Here is a 16,339-nt window from a genome sequence, read left to right as displayed (position 1 = left end):
AATAGTTCCCAGTTCCTCTTTCTCTCTCGACTCCTATTTACTTTCAATTAAACACTGAGAGTAAAATGAAACATCCAACCGGCAAACACTGGTGCAATATGCATACCTTCCGTTGCTTATAACCCAGCGACAAATAATAAATGAGAACCTTGAATAAAATCAGCCATAGAACAAATAATTTTTACAATTAGGAGCAAAAAAATGTCTGGAATAGCAAAAAAAAGAATATTCGGCATCGCAAATAAATGAACACATTTTAACAGTCGTTTAAAGTTCATTATAGTTTAACCGAGTTCATTTGTGGTTCATTCCTGTTAAAATAAACGATCGTCAAAACAGGTAATGACTGCTCGGTATCGCATATAGGTAAACACGGGGAAAAATCGAACAGTATAATTAAACGACTGTTAATTTGTATCACATACGTTCTTGACAGTCGTTTGTTTAACGACGGCATGGGTTTAACGACTGTCTAACGATCAGTTAAAATTAACAAATGAACTCAACGCGTTCGCGATGCCAAATTCTAGGAATTTTTAATAACTGTGGTTAATTTGTAACAACTGTTAATTTTAAACCATTTCTTTCGCGATAGCGGCTAATGTTAGACTAAACTGTCAAATTTTTCACTTTCTGTCTATTCGTTCTAAACTCCTCGACTTTTTCTCTTTCACGGACCGTGGGAAAAAAGTGTCAACTAAAAAGCACATATTCAATAGTTGACAGTGAATCGAAGTTCAAGAAACACCACTACTAGGAACCAAAAACAGTTGCAAGATCCCTCGTATCTCGAATCTCCGCGTAAGTCGAATCTCGTGTTTTCCAGCCATAATATCACTAGTTCAATTTAATTTTAAGTTAGTTTTTAAATGTATGAATATACATTTAGCGAATTTGTAACATAATCATTATCACATCATTTGTTGGTGAAACAATAACGACTATCACAATTACATTTCGTAATTAGCAATAAGCAGATTAATTTCTATGGAAACCACGATTGGTAAGCGACACATAATTTTGATAGATTGTTTTCCTATTATATTAAGTTATCTAAATACGTATTCTTATCCAACCGTCATCGATTTGATTTAAAGGAAGTGTTCATAGAGATAGGAGACCCCCGTAAACCTAGTGTTAATGCAGACTGAAAAGAAAAATCGTATTTAAAATTTCCGCGTATGTCGTAGTTTCACTGCTTCGTGTTATGAATGGTTATATGAATGGTTTTTCTGGTTCAATTATTTGATAGAATTACGATTGAAAATTTAAAGCTCATATCTTCTTTTTATGAAATTCGACCAAAAGGAAGTTTATTTTGCATTTATTTTGCAATGTATGTGTCAAATCAAGTAGTACAAGTAGTACAAGTACAAGTAGCTAAAAAACTTTAAAATTTAGAAATCCGCGTATCTCCGAATTCGCGTATAACAACTACTGCTTTTCTCGGGGACTTCCTATGCTTTACATTCCAGATCATTTTCAATACTTGAATTATTCTCTGAATAGATAGTTTTTTGTAACTTGGTGGCTGACCTTAATCCAATTTTTATTTTTTGTTGTTTTTAAACGCTTGATTGCTTTCCAGAAATTCTTTTTAGGCTAGACATACCTTTCTACCGTTAAAACAAGGTGCATTAAAGAGATCTGGTGATGGAAAAGCGTCTTTAGGGATTACCATAATTGAGGAATCTCACGTCATTTTAAAATCATTAATTATTAGATTCCGTTAATGCAGCATAGCAAATAGAACATAATTTTTATCACTTTAGTGCAATTTTGCATGTTTATTGATGTTATCGGGAAAATGAGTCAAATTAACGATATTGTTGAGAATTTGTGTAGTTACGAAATCTAAATTCAAGTTAGTAAAATTACCTATTTCTCTTGAATCGTCTATGCGTCTCGTAGATAATGATAATTGAATGTAGAAAAAGTAATATAAACGATTATTTAATTGTCATCCTTGAATATTTCGTTAACACAGTGAATTATACATTAAATTCACGAAATATCACTCATTTTATTTACTCCTCAATCTCAATTTTAGTATTAAATAAGAGCTTGCAAGGCCCAAAATATGTTTAATCATTATTAGTATACAGTAATTCACAAAACATGTTTGATAAAATCCATCTACAATTTAAAAAAAAATTAAACACTGGTTTGAATCCCGGGGACCTTATGTCAAAATGCTCTATGTTCCATCATCTGATCTCCTTAATCAGCCTAAAATTTAAGCCAGAAAGCTGAAATTGTAGCCTGGCGGTGAACAATATTTATCATCCGTGCTGTATCCATTTGACAGTTACGTTCCGCTATATTATATTTCCCCATTTGTAAACAAACAAAGATGCATGTTAACACTGTGAGTGCCAGAACATTTTTGTATATGTTTCCCTAGGGGCTAAGCACTTTTTGTTTACATTATTGATGGCTATCATATATGATACTCATAGCCCCCAGGGAAGTATTACTGAATGTAAACAAACTAAAAAATGGTGAAAATAATTATTTTAAATACTATTTTGGTTGATTTATTGACGTTTTTTCATTGTTTTGCATGGTCTTGATAATTATATTGGCAAAACAACAGTTAAAATTTATGTATAGATTTGTTCTCAACAAGATGCTTCATTGAATGAGGATCAAGTAACTAACGTATGTTGTCATTTAAATAATAATTGAAATAATATCTGCTGTATATCAGATGTTTTTAAAACTCACATTATAACTAAAATATATGTGGCTACACTATATTAATCGAAAGAATTGTTATTTTGCATTTATATTCTTTTATTTTGACTATTTATGGTTATAGTTGGGTATATATGGTTAAGAATTATTATGTAAAAATAAATATAATACAAATTACAAACACCGTATAAATTGCAAAATTATGTATCATTTAGTTGATCTTTTTTTGCTAAAATTCATGACAATACCCCCAATCTGTAACAAGATATTAAGATTTGAAGTCAGTCATCCCTGGTTATCATACATGATAGACATGGCACCCCAGGAAACAAAACTGGCTATCATATATGATAGCAATGGCACTCAGAGTGTTAAATACGTTTGGTTTTCTTTATTTCTGTTTGAAATAGGTTAAACAGTCTGATTCCGAGTGGCGCGGTTCTCGACACACGCGGATTCCAAGATACGCGGTTTTCTAAATTTGACCATTTATATCTCAAATCAAAACAACGTTTGTTGTTTTGTTGAAAAATTGTAAAATACAAAATAAATTGTGTTTTTGCTTTCCGCATTTTAAGTATTTTTCTAAATATCTTTATTTTGTTGCACAAATCATTTTAATAAAATGATAAAATGTATACAAGTATCAAATTTAACAAAAAATATTCATTTATTATGTGCATTTTGGATGAAAAACGTGATATTCGAGATACGCAGATGCCTCGGGTACACAAAAACCATGTATCTCTGGATGTTCCTCAAGAACTTATAAATCAAAAAAATATCGAATCAAATAGTTTTTAATAATTATTAATTAATTATCTATATTTCACATGAAAGAATTCAATCATTTATGAGCATGAGTCTGCAGTGAGTCTTTTTTACATGTTTTTAAGGCTGAAATAATCAAGGCTGAAAATCTGATGCTATATGGTTTTATAGTAAGTGTTGAAATTATTTCAGCCGCCAAGTGTAAAACTCCTTATAAAAACATGACTTGAATCGTAAACCCCTCTATAATTAGAATTTATAAAACGATACGTACCGAATGTGGGATAAACTTCGAACATTGAAAACAAAAAAAATACAAAAATTATATTTTATATCATACTATTCCATGCACTTTCCTAGCATGGGAAAGATAATAGATTAAAATTGTAATTATTTTTATCTATGAACAGCCTTTATGTATATAGATACTGGACGTGAAATTTTCTCAACTATTGTTGACTATTATCTTAAGCCCGAGTATGCAACAAAGAATTTGAAATAGACTAAAACTGTCCTAGTCAATTTTACTAGTTTTTATAATAATATTATTCTCCTGCAAAATAGTTGATGCTTTCGCTGGTGATGACGATCTTGAAGATGGGCGAGATGAGGTAATAAGATGTGGAGGAAGCGATGTAGACGTACTCATAGCAGCAGCAGAAATTACTGTAGAAACGTCGGTTGGTTTTCCGTTTTTGATGAACGGTGGACGATTTATAATTGGCGAAGGCAGCGGACTGAACAGAAAAGTGATTATTTTGCAAAGTAGTGTGCATAGGATTGCCTCATGGAACACAGCATAAACACGGTAGTTGGAGCCTTCGAAAGGATCTTTCAGTGCTGGACAAAGCATGTGGTTCAGATTTACTTGTACGGGCTACAAAAAAGGAAGATAATTTAAGTTAATCTAAGTTCGTGCTATCTTTATGTTATGTGTTTGATGAATAATAAGCAAAAATTTATTTAAATTAAAACAAATTTAGTGGGTTGTTAAAAGTATTAGGTTTAATGAATCTTTCGTTGAGATTCATTTATATGAATATTCAGTGATGAGATTCAGGAGTCTTCAAAGATTCATGTATCTTCAAATATTCAAGAATCTCTAAAAAATCATGAATCTCTTGACTTGCCCGTTGTGGGTTCAATCTTCGCATGGACCGTCTCCCCGTAGCAAAACATACTATATTACTGCGTGGTACTTTCCAAGAAGTCTCGAAAGCCTAGGATAGGATGGCATAACCATGTGAGCTGTTATGCCAAGAAGAAGAATAATACAAAGTTAAAAGTTTATAATTTTATACAGATTTATGAATCCCTTGAGATTCATGAATCCTTAGTCATTCGTTAATCTTTAGAGATTTTAATTATTAATATCCAAGTTACCACACTGTAAATATCTTATTAGTATTTGTATGGGTTATTAGATACATAGCTAAGTAGTATTGCATTGATAGTGTTAGGTTTAATTATAAGTATGCGTGAACCACATATGTAATAGATATTTTCGTAGAATAAACCCAGTCTGTAAGCAACCTCCGAAGAGAAGCGACTCGACTCGATAACTGGCTCCCGAATAAAAAGAAAAAAAATAGTAAACGTATAAGCTCCTAGTACTGGAGTGAAGCTACCTTTAGCTGTCTTTGTTCAACCAGAGAATACGACATCCAGCCTTAGAGCTATCGCCTTCCAATTGGTGATTTGCGGTGTTGTAGCGCGAATAGGTGCGCTAATTTATTCATCGTGAAAGACCGTTCGATCATTTTTTTGTCTACGTCTACCTAGTTAGAATCTAGTTAGAAAAAAAGATGGAACAACGCCAAGAAGAAATGAAATTTTTCATACAAATGGGACAGGTCCCTGACATCCTTAAAATGTTGCCGGAATTTGACGGTAACCCGAAACATCTCAACACCTGGGTTGAGGATGTCGACGGAATATACAACTACTATTCCGCATTTGCAAATTGCCCGACGCAATTTGGAATAATAGAACGTACAGTGCGTAGAAAAATAATTGGTGCGGCATCGGACGCTTTACATGCCAGTAATGTAGGATTTGATTGGTCAGCAATCAAAGAAGTGTTGGTGAAGAAGTTCAGTGATCGTCGTGATTTGATGAGTTTAGATTACGAACTTACTACAATTAAGCGTAAGAACTATGAAAATATCGAATTATACTTCGGTAGAGTGAACGAACTTCTTACATTTATTACAAACCACATTCAAAATAATGTTAAGTATAATTCTCCTAACCATGCGTTTTTAGATTATTTTAAAGATAAAGCCGTAGATAGTTTTATAAGGGGATTAAATAGTGACTTAGGAATATATGTTAAAACAGCTGCGCCAGACAGCCTGAATAAGGCATATGAACTTTGTGTGGAGCTCGAAAAATTACGAAAAGGTACATCGGCACAAGGTTTCCTACCAACACAAAAGATCCCTCCGAAACAAAAACCGTACGCACCAATCCCGAGCGAAACGCACACGCGTCAAGAGCCGATGGAAGTAGATCGTACCATGCGTACACATTTGCATTATCAAAACCGGCCGGCTCAAGCTTACGCTCGCTAAGAGAATGATAGCACGGCAGCTCAGTGTAGCCCAACTTTTTTTGGGACAGACTCCAATACCAAGAGCCTGCCAAAGTAAAAAACAGTGGGTTAGTGTTGCCGTTTATTAAAGTGCCTACAGAACATGGTTTTATTAAACTCCTAGTTGATAGTGGTGCAAATATAAACATTATTTCGGAGAAGTGGGCAAATGTGATAGGCAGTGAAACAGTTAGAAGTGAAACAAAACAGTTTAAAAGTGTTGCCGGGATAGGAAGTGCTTCGCAAGTAGTTTTTCTTGATATTTTCTCTCCAGTGCTAGAAACAAAATATAAATTTGTGGTGTACAACTTTCACGACTTTTTTGATGGCATAATTGGAACTTAAATAGTATTTGCACACAATATCAATTTAATTACACGTTCCCGAGAGATCGAACTAACAAAGCCGGACAATAACAAGTATAAAATACCACTGCATTTCTATTATCCGAAAAAAATCTGTCGTGAGTATAGTAGTGTGACAATCGATCAGATACTTGACGTAGAATCTAACACAAACATCGCACACCTAACAGAAGAAGAGCGAGAATCTCTCGTTACAGTTCTTAACCAACACAGTCATGCTTTTCACGATACAGACTCAAAGCTGACGTGTACCACTAATGTCGAATGTCGAATAAGAACCACAGATGATGCACCGGTGTATCAAAAAAGCTATCCCTACCCCGTCGCTTATAAAAACGAAGTGGAACAGCAAATTTCAAAGATGTTAGCGGATGCAGTGGCGGATCTAACGGTAGGCGGACTAGGCGGTCGCCTGGGGCCCCGCCGATTTAGGGGCCCCGTAGATTGCCATTCTATAGTATGCCGTATGGACAGAGTACTAGCGACAAGGGCCCCTGGAGCCTGTGATTCACAAGAGCCTGTGACTGATGATCGAAGGGGCCCCCGACTGTTCAATCTCGCAACAGCAAGTTTAGCGCCGCTACTCCCCCCCCCAACAAAAACATTTACCATTTACAGGAGGCCTCAACTCGTCTTTCCGCCTAGGGCCCCCGATACCCTTAATCCGCCACTGAGCGGATGGTATTATTCGTCCTTCACGATCCGCCTGGAACTCGCCACTTTGGGTCGTTCAAAAAAAAAGGAAACAGTGAATGTTCTGACGGAGAGAAAAAGCTACGATTAGTGATCGATTATAGGCGTCTTAATCAAAAAACCATTTCTGAAAAATACCCTGTCCCAGACATACAAAATATTCTTGACCAGTTAGGTGGGAATAAATATTTCACTACACTCGACCTTGCTTCTAGTTTCCATCAAATTAAGGTCAATGATCTCGACATAGAAAAAACAGCATTCTCTGTTAATAGCGGAAAGTATGAGTTTTTACGAATGCCATTTGGCTTGAAAAATGCGCCAGCCATTTTCCAACGTGCAATAGACGATGTGTTTCGTGAACACATAGGAAAAATTTGCTATGTCTACATAGACGATCTTGTGGTTTTTGGACGCAATTTAACCGAACATATCCACAACTTAAAAGTAATTTTGTCCACTTTGGAAGAAGCGAATCTTAAAGTTCAGCTACAAAAATCGAAATTTCTGTGTCAAAGTGTGGAATATCTCGGTTATATAATTACGTTGGATGGAATAAGACCTAACCAAGCTAAGATATTGACCATAAAAAACTGGCCAAAACCAACTAACACAAAGGAATTAAGAAGTTTTTTAGGCATGGTCGGCTACTATCGACGGTTTATCAAAGGGTATGCTGATCTAACTAAACCCTTGTCTAACCATTTACGAGGAAAAAATAATTCTGATTCTTCGCCAATCGAACTTACATCAGAAGAGTTAAAATGTTTCGAAAGTATGAAACAGGTAATATCGGGAAACGATATTCTTACGTACCCAGACTTCGACAAACCCTTTCTGATAACAACTGATGCCTCTAACTACGCCATAGGCGCCGTGCTCAGTCAAGGTGAAGTGGGGAAGGATAAACCAATACATTTTGCCTCGCGAACGCTTAACAAAAGAGAAGAAAATTTTTCAGCGACTGAAAAAGATATGTTAGCAATTTATTGGTCGCTGAAAGTTTTTCGAAACTACATTTACGGTCAAAAGTTTAAAATCATAACAGACCATCAGCCTCTAACATTTTCACTATCGTCAAAAAACGTCAATACCAAACTAAAGCGCTGGAAATCTTACTTAGAGGAACACGACTACGAAATGGTGTATACACCTGGTAAAAATAACGTGGTTGCCGACGCGCTCAGTCGCGTTCAGATATTTAGCCTAACGTCAACTCAGCATTCTGCTGAAGAAGACAGCTCAGACATGATTGAATGTACAGAAGCTCCTCTTAACGCTTTCAAGCTTCAAATAGTGTTAGAGAAGGATGCTAATGAGGATACTCTAGTTTCCTATCCATTTCCCGGGTTCAAAACAGTAAAAATTAGAATGAACAAATTTACAGAACAATCTCTAACGGATATTATTAGGAAAAACTTCATTCCTAATAAATTAACCGGTTTTAATTGTTCAGAAGAAATCCTAGGAAAATTTAAAAATATTTTCAAAGTATATTCAAGCACAAGAATGTATAAGATACGTTTCACGCAAAATATTTTGAAGGATATTACGAACACAGAAGAACAAGAAAACATTATACAAGTTGAACACGAAAGGGCCCATCGAGGCATAGAGGAAAACAAACGTAAAATTTTGAGGAAATTTTATTTTCCCAAAATTACACAAAAAATTAGAAATTTCATCAAAGTTTGCGATACGTGCAATACATGCAAATATGATAGGCGTCCATTGAAAGTAGAAATACAGGAAATACCTATACCAAACCATCCTTTTGATATTTTGCACTTGGGAATATACCAGATAGACGGGGAAAGCTTTCTTTCAAGCGTTGATAAATTTTCGAAATTTGGGCGAATGATCCCCATTAAATCAAAACAAACGATTCATATTAGAAAAGCTTTCGAACAAACGATTACATCATATATAATTCCGTCTATTATAGTAACGGATAACGTAAAATCTTTTCTATCAGCAGAAATTTGAGGGATAATGCTAGACCTTAATATAACAGCTTACATCACACCAAGCAATAAATCAGAAGTTAATGGTCAAGTAGAACGCTTCCATTCTACGATTACCGAAATGTATCGCATACAAAAACGTCTGCAACCTAACTACTCAACTAAAAGGCGTATGGCGATAGTAGTAGGAAAATACAACGACACTATACATAGTGTAACTAAGAAAACCCCAAAAGAAATCGTTTTAGGAATTTCTCAAAATTCAGCATCCGTTGAGGAAATTGACGAAGTTAGAAATAGGAGTTATGATGAAGTAATTGTACAATTGAAAGAAGCTCAAAGCAAGCAATTAAAAACTCATAATAAACTAAGGCAAGTACCTCCGCAGTTAGAAGTAGGCCCAGAAAACTTTGTTAAAGATAAAGTCTTTAAGGGAAAAGAAAAGCCCATATTTAAGAGAAGTTTCGTCCAAGTTGACAAACGTGTCACTGTTCAAAATGAAAATAACCATAACATACACAAAACAAATGTCAAAAATTTGAACATCTCAAAATAACCATAAAACGATTTTTTGGCTTCAAAGTTGATTCAGGAGAATCAACACTAGAAGGATGGGGCAGTTACCACACTGTAAATATCTTATTAGTATTTGTATAGGTTATAAGATACATAGCTAAGTAGTATTGCGTTGATAATGTTAGGTTTAATTATAAGTATGCGTGAACCACATGTGTAATAGATATTTTCGTAGAATAAACCCAGTCTGTAAGCAACCTCCGAAGAACTCGAAAACTTTCATGAATCTTTCCAACTGAGATTCAGATTCATTTAATCATTCCAAAGATTCATTCAGTATCACTAATCTGAATCAGATTTACCCAACACGAGCAAGGGGTATGGGTGTATGTATCGCTTACATTGAATTTAAAAAAAATTAAAAGTGCCAAAAATCACAATGTTTCAAGCATATTTCATTTCAGATAAGGTATGAACACATTGCATGTGATTTGAAGATGGACTTTCAAAAACCGATTTAAAATTATACCACACATGCCACTATTGAATAACAGTGCAAACAGCTTTTTTTTGCGCACACTACTAAGCTAGCATTTCAATTGCCGAACAGATGGCAATAAAATTAATGAGATTGAACATTCATCGTTTTATGTGATGAAAAATCAGGAAAAGGTACAATTTATCAGAATAAATATTAAAACTGGAAAAACGGGAATTCGAAAAATTTGAATACTTAAGTTCACATTCGTGTAAATAACTTCAATTATTTAATTAAAATTTCCGAAAGAAAAACCATAGATCGTCAGCTTGATCTCATCTTGGCTAATCCTGTAGCAGTGTCGGCTTGCACTGCAGTCATCAATTCTACATCGCCACTCCTTAACATAAATGGCCAACTTACCGCAATTTAAGTTGAATTGGCTGTAACGTCTTTTCCTTTAAGATCGAGTAGTCAAGCCCATCATCCAGGTTGAGCTAGGCGCTTAAATGTTCGTAGATTTAACCAGTCGTACTATAAACAATTGCAGATAAACGGGGCAAGGACCAAACTGATGGTGGCAACATCAGCGGCCCTACCAATAAATAATCAGAATCTACGTAGGCGAGACGTACAGATAGGTGAACGCACTTTTGAAGTCGTCCCAGAATTCAACTATATCAAAGGGTAAAAGGTCAACAACGACAATCACATGGTAGCTAAGCTGCACGCAAGGATACTGGCTGCCAACCGGTCATGCTCCGGGTTTCCCTACCAAATGTGGCATATCTTTCCCTGAGAGCGAAGCTCAGACCCACGTAGGGGAGAGCGAAGTGGAACTTAAATGTTTTATGCAGCAAGTCAGGGGGTGCGTCAAGTAATCGCGCAGAGATGCCGATCGGTTCCTAGCAATGTTTTCCGTCACAAGGTGGTATTGGCACCTGTGCAGAGTGGCCGTTAGCAATGTCTCCCGTATCACGGTGGTGTTCTACCACTAGTGCAGAGTGACCGCTAGCAATGTCTCCCGTCACAAGGTGGTAGCCCAGTAGTGCAGAGAAGCCGATAGCAAGTCTCCCGTCTCAGAGTAAGCAGGTCCGCGAAGTGCAGAGTAACCGTTAGCAATGTCTCCCGTATCACGGTGGTATCATTCCACTAGTGCAGAGTGACCACTAGCAATGTTTCCCGACACACGGAAGGAGTAGGTCCACGAAGTGCAGAGAGATCGCTGAACCATAAATGTATCCCGTCGTGGAGAGCTTACACGCCCGTAGGACAAAACAGTGGGGTGTATTCAAGTGAAACATCAGTATACGTGAGAGTGCAGAGTACCGATTGGACTATAGTGGTCAAATAGCAGCCCGGTAATTCAACTCTGTAGCCGTGCAAAGGTATCCATCTTCCCAGAATACCGTACGGTTTACAGTTTTAACAAAAATGCAGTCACGGTAATTTCAACCCAACCCACTATATCCATTCAATGTATCCGTCAGGACTATGTATACCGATCGGAGTAGCCAAAGACAATTTTCGTCTAGTGTTGTTGGGGTGTACGCGCCCAGAGATGCCGTTCGGTTCCTAGCAATGTTTCCCGTCACAAGGTGGTATTGGCACCTGTGCAGAGTGACCGTTAGAAATGTCTCCCGTATCACGGTAGAGTTCTTCCACTAGTGCAGAGTGACCGCTAGCAATGTGTCCCGTCACGAGGTGGTAGCCCAGTAGTGCAGAGAAGCCGCTTTCAGCAATGTTTCCCGTCACAAGGTGGTATTGGCACCTGTGCAGAGTGGCCGTTAGCAATATCTCCCGTATCACGGTGGAGTTCTTCCACTAGTGCAGAGTGACCGCTAGCAATGTCACCCTCCACATTGGTGGTAGCTCAGTAGTGCCGAGAAGCCGCTGTAGCAAAGTCTCCCGTATCACGGTGGTATCATTCCACTAGTGCAGAGAGATCGCTGAACCGTGCAATGTGTCCCGTCGTGCGCACCCGTTCGACCAGATGGAACAAGTTGGGGTGCAAGTTGCAAGTTAACGCGTAGAGATGCCGTTCGGTTTAAAGCAATGTTTCCCGTGCAGAGTGACCGTTAGCAATGTCTCCCGTATCACGGTGGAGTTCTTCCACTAGTGCAGAGTGACCGCTAGCAATGTCTCCCGTCACATTGGTGGTAGCCCAGCAGTGCAGAGAAGCCGCTTTCAGCAATGTTTCCCGTCACAAGGTGGTATTGGCACCTGTGCAGAGTGACCGTTAGCAATGTCTCCCGTTTCACGGTGGAGTTCTTCCACTAGTGCAGAGTGACCGCTAGCAATATCTCCCGTCACAAGGTGGTAGCCCAGTAGTGCAGAGAAGCCGCTTTCAGCAATGTTTCCCGTCACAAGGTGGTATTGGCACTTGTGCAGAGTGACCGTTAGCAATGTCTCCCGTATCACGGTGGAGTTCTTTCACTAGTGCAGAGTAACCGCTAGCAATGTCTCCCGTCACATTGGTGATCGCAGAGAGATCGCTGAACCGTTCAATGTGTCCCGTCGTGGTGTGCTTGTACCGAGCACGTAGGATACACCTTGCTTTGTTGGTTTGGGATAGGAGTGGTCGTGCAACTGCCTCCACGCCGTAGAGTGCCAGTACGGATTGAAGGTCAACTTTAGCCGTTCAATGCATCAGTCGGTGGGTGTTCAGATGGCATCACAACTTCCCCTAGGTGCTCAAGTTGGTTGGGTTGTAAAACATGTACATATGCGCAGAGTATCGTACGTACTAGCAAAGTCTCCCGTAACGGTGGTTATGAATGAGTTCCATGCAGAGAGATCGTTAGTGCGTGCAATGTACCAGTCGATGTGTTATGTTCACGCATGCGCAGAGTATCGTACGCGAACTAGCAAAGTCTCCCGTCACGGTGGTTGAGAGTCGCATGCAGTGCAGAGAGATCGTTAGTTCCGTGCAATGTACCAGTCGATGTGTTATGTACGCTTATGCGCAGAGTATCGTACGAACTAGCAAAGTCTCCAGACAGACGTTGGGGGACACCCACCCCACGCAGTGCAGAGAGATCGTTAGTGCCGTGCAATGTACCAGTCGATGTGTTATGTACGCGCATGCGCAGAGTATCGTACGAACTAGCAAAGTCTCCAGACAGACGTTGGGGGACACCCACCCCACGCAGTGCAGAGAGATCGTTAGTGCGTGCAATGTACCAGTCGATGTGTCGTACCGGCATACAACCCCGCTTAGAGGCTCGTCACTCGAAGACGACAAGCAAGAGTGCGCAGAGTGAATGAATCACATTATTTCACGCTAGGCAACACCAGTTGATTTGTCGGTATTCGTTGGTAAGCTTTAGTGCATCCTCAGGAATGAAACAGTGGACGTGGAACGGTGAGTTGCAAATGTAACAGCTAATCAGGTCATGGGTGATTTGGGTTGCGCAAGAGTTGCAAGTATGCTCCATTTTGAAAAAAGAATTCGCCGGTCGATGCCTTGAGCGGTTAATAGACGCACTACGCGGATGATGCGACCGACGAGCAATTGAAGAAAAACAAGCAAAATTGCCAAAAGTATTATAATACGTTTTGGGCAAGCTCACTACACAAATTTTGTACTTAGAGATGACTGTTAAAATAACCGAAATACGGAAAATAATCACGGAGCTATACGTAAACACGTCTTACTATGCCGATTTGACAGCTGATATATGAAATAATATAAATATAAATGAAATAATATACAATTTGTAATGAACAACTAAGGTGTTTTTGCACTCAATATAATTTCATAAGGAACTAAGTTAGCTATCTTTTCTCTCAATTCATTGATTTTTATGATCACCACTTCCTTTGATTCTTTAACAAACAATTTCTAATGGACGACAAAATCTTGACAAAATGTCTGATGTGTTCATACCGAGATATTCATACCGAAATGGTTGATGATATTGACTGTGTCCGCTAGAACCGTCCAATCCCCAGGAACATAGCAGATCAAGATGCAAAATATTTGGGTTTTCTCCTTGATATTTTTGTATTATTTCTTCGTTTAGAATCTTTACAATCATTATTGCTGTATGATTCAAAAGTGATTGAAGCGTCGCTTATGCTTTGATTTTAGTATCTTTTATAAATTTATCGCTTAGTCCACAAGTTTTTCTTAGTGTGGCAATGTAACCCTACGATGAAAATTTATTTTTGGACGTCTAAGACATAATTGTATACTGTGCTTTCGAAAATGAATTGTTGATACAGCAAACCCAACCTTCTTCAGGGCTCACATTTCTGACATGGTTAGATGTTAAAAGTGATAAGCTTTGCGGATTTTTCAATACATTTTCAACAACCTTCATTATCTTCAAATCATTCTCCTCGGATGCAAATAATCTAACAGTTCTATATAGTTGTCAGCACGTTGCACACAAATTGTTAAACAATTTTTTTTGACCGTCCGGTGGGTTTTCTGGTGATTTCAAAAGAGCTGACATCGAATGATTTTTCTAGTCACGTTTTTTGTGAGGTTAAGAATTTTTGAAAAATTCTGTGAATTTTTTATGCGATCCTTAAGTGCCTGCTCTATTCTTAGAACTTTCCCTAACACAGCTGCACATTTTTTCCATCAATATTTATTCTGCTTTCGATGAATGTAAGAGCACATTCAACATTCATTCGCGAAGTGTTTTTTTTTGTTTTTTGAAGCACTGCACTATGTCACCATTTTGCATTTTGCACAATTAACTCCAATCGAACATTCACAAAACTTCCAACGTCAACTTGGATAACGGATTTCAGAATTACACAGAAGTAGCTTAATGATGATCAAAGAATCACAGTTTAAGAAACAAAAAAGTTTCTATGGTGAGGTCGGCCGCCAGGTGTGCCCTCTCCTCATCCCGAGAGCGCTGTAACCTCAACGTAATGTCATGGGCTGCATCTGCTATCCGGGTCCAGCTCACCTGGTTCCTGAAGCACGTGCCGTATTAGATTCTCTGGTCTCACCGAATCGGGCCCGTCTTCGCCCAACAATCGGTGCTGAACTTTCGCAAAACGCGGACACTCCAACAGCACGTGCTCTGCGTTTTCTGGGACACCGATGCAGTTTTGGCAGTCCGGGGACGACGTGAAACCTTTCTTGCAGAGGTACTCCCGAAAACATCCATGTCCCGAGAGCAGTTGCGCTCAGTGAGGATGAACTGCCTGAAATTGACAGCCAGGCTGCGATGTCAGGTATCACTCGGTACGTTCACCTCGTGTACCGACTGGCGTCATCGCTGGCTGCATCGGTATCCCATTCCTGCTGCCACAGGTTGATAGTGATTGTCGCGGTCCGGGGTGTGCTGGCGCGCGTACACCCGGGTGTCCGGCCGGATGAGGTGGCAGATTGGCGTGAGGCCGGCAAGGAGGGTGGCTGTGGCTGTCTCGTACCTAACGGTACAGAATGATCGAGCCACCCTCAATGCTGCTCTGCGCTGGACACGGTGCAGCATTTGCCGGCACTCGCTGATCTTTAGAGTTTCCGACCACATCGGGGCCGCGTACCGTATCACCGACTTCGCCACGTACGCCAGCAATCGGGCCTTCGACGCCCTCGGTCCGCTGTGGTCTTGCAGAAGGCAGGTTATAGCTGACACCATTTCAGCCGCTTTTTTGTTATCCTAGCGACGTGCGCCAAACGCAACGAAGGTGATCTGGAAACAGATCGGAGACTATGCCATCGAGAATTGCACGATCCATCTCCTTGGGTGTCCAGCTCCCCCGAATGCGAGCCATGACGGCACGATAACCAATCTTGAATTCATTTTCCTCTGCCAGGCGGATGAGCTCGTCGAGGCAGCCGCGTTTGATTGCCTTTATTGCACGTTGCAGCTCTGCCCTTGCCGACCGATGGTTTGCAGCAGCGATACTCCTCTCCTCAAGATCGGTCATCTGTTACATTCGGTCTCGTGCGGCCTTCTAGCTGTCTCGCAGGTTTGCCAGGAGGGGAGACCATCAAAAGGTGTTGCGATGTAAGTTATGGGTCGTTGATGCACGTTGCATGATCTCTGCACAAGCCGATAGCATGGCTGTGACCATTTCCTCCTGGCTCCCGGCGCATTGGGCAAAGTCCTAGCCTATCAGCGCCTCCAGGAATGCCGCTGCGGAGAGCTGCGTTAGCCTCCAACTCCTGCCAGAGTAACGAGTACGCTCCCGGCCGAAGGCGGAACGGCCTCGCTGAGATGCTGTTCAATGCTGCTGCTGCTGCTGACGTTGATGCTGACGCTGCTGTATACGCTGTTGCTGTCGCAGCTGC

The 16,339-nt window shown here is 39.5% G+C and overlaps 1 protein-coding gene across 8 annotated transcripts in view; it reads right to left on the bottom strand.

Moving 5' to 3' along the window:
- Positions 1-3,305: 3,305 nt before the first annotated feature.
- Positions 3,306-16,339, bottom strand: part of LOC120902189 (transmembrane protein 164) — a 57,523-nt gene continuing 44,489 nt past the window's right edge. For 7 of the 8 annotated variants that reach the window (XM_040310741.1, XM_040310738.1, XM_040310736.1 and 4 more), the window contains one exon: positions 3,306-4,345. In XM_040310741.1, the coding sequence (XP_040166675.1) occupies positions 3,983-4,345 (363 nt within the window). In that variant the 3' untranslated portion in view covers positions 3,306-3,982. The remainder of the gene's footprint in view (positions 4,346-16,339) is intronic. The other variant, XM_040310743.1, reaches the window with a different exon arrangement.

This window comes from Anopheles arabiensis, chromosome 3 (genome assembly GCF_016920715.1).
Source record: "Anopheles arabiensis isolate DONGOLA chromosome 3, AaraD3, whole genome shotgun sequence".
Classification (NCBI taxonomy): domain Eukaryota; kingdom Metazoa; phylum Arthropoda; class Insecta; order Diptera; family Culicidae; genus Anopheles; species Anopheles arabiensis.
Note: the sequence above shows the minus strand (reverse complement) of the source record. Positions and strands in the feature narration are given on the sequence as shown.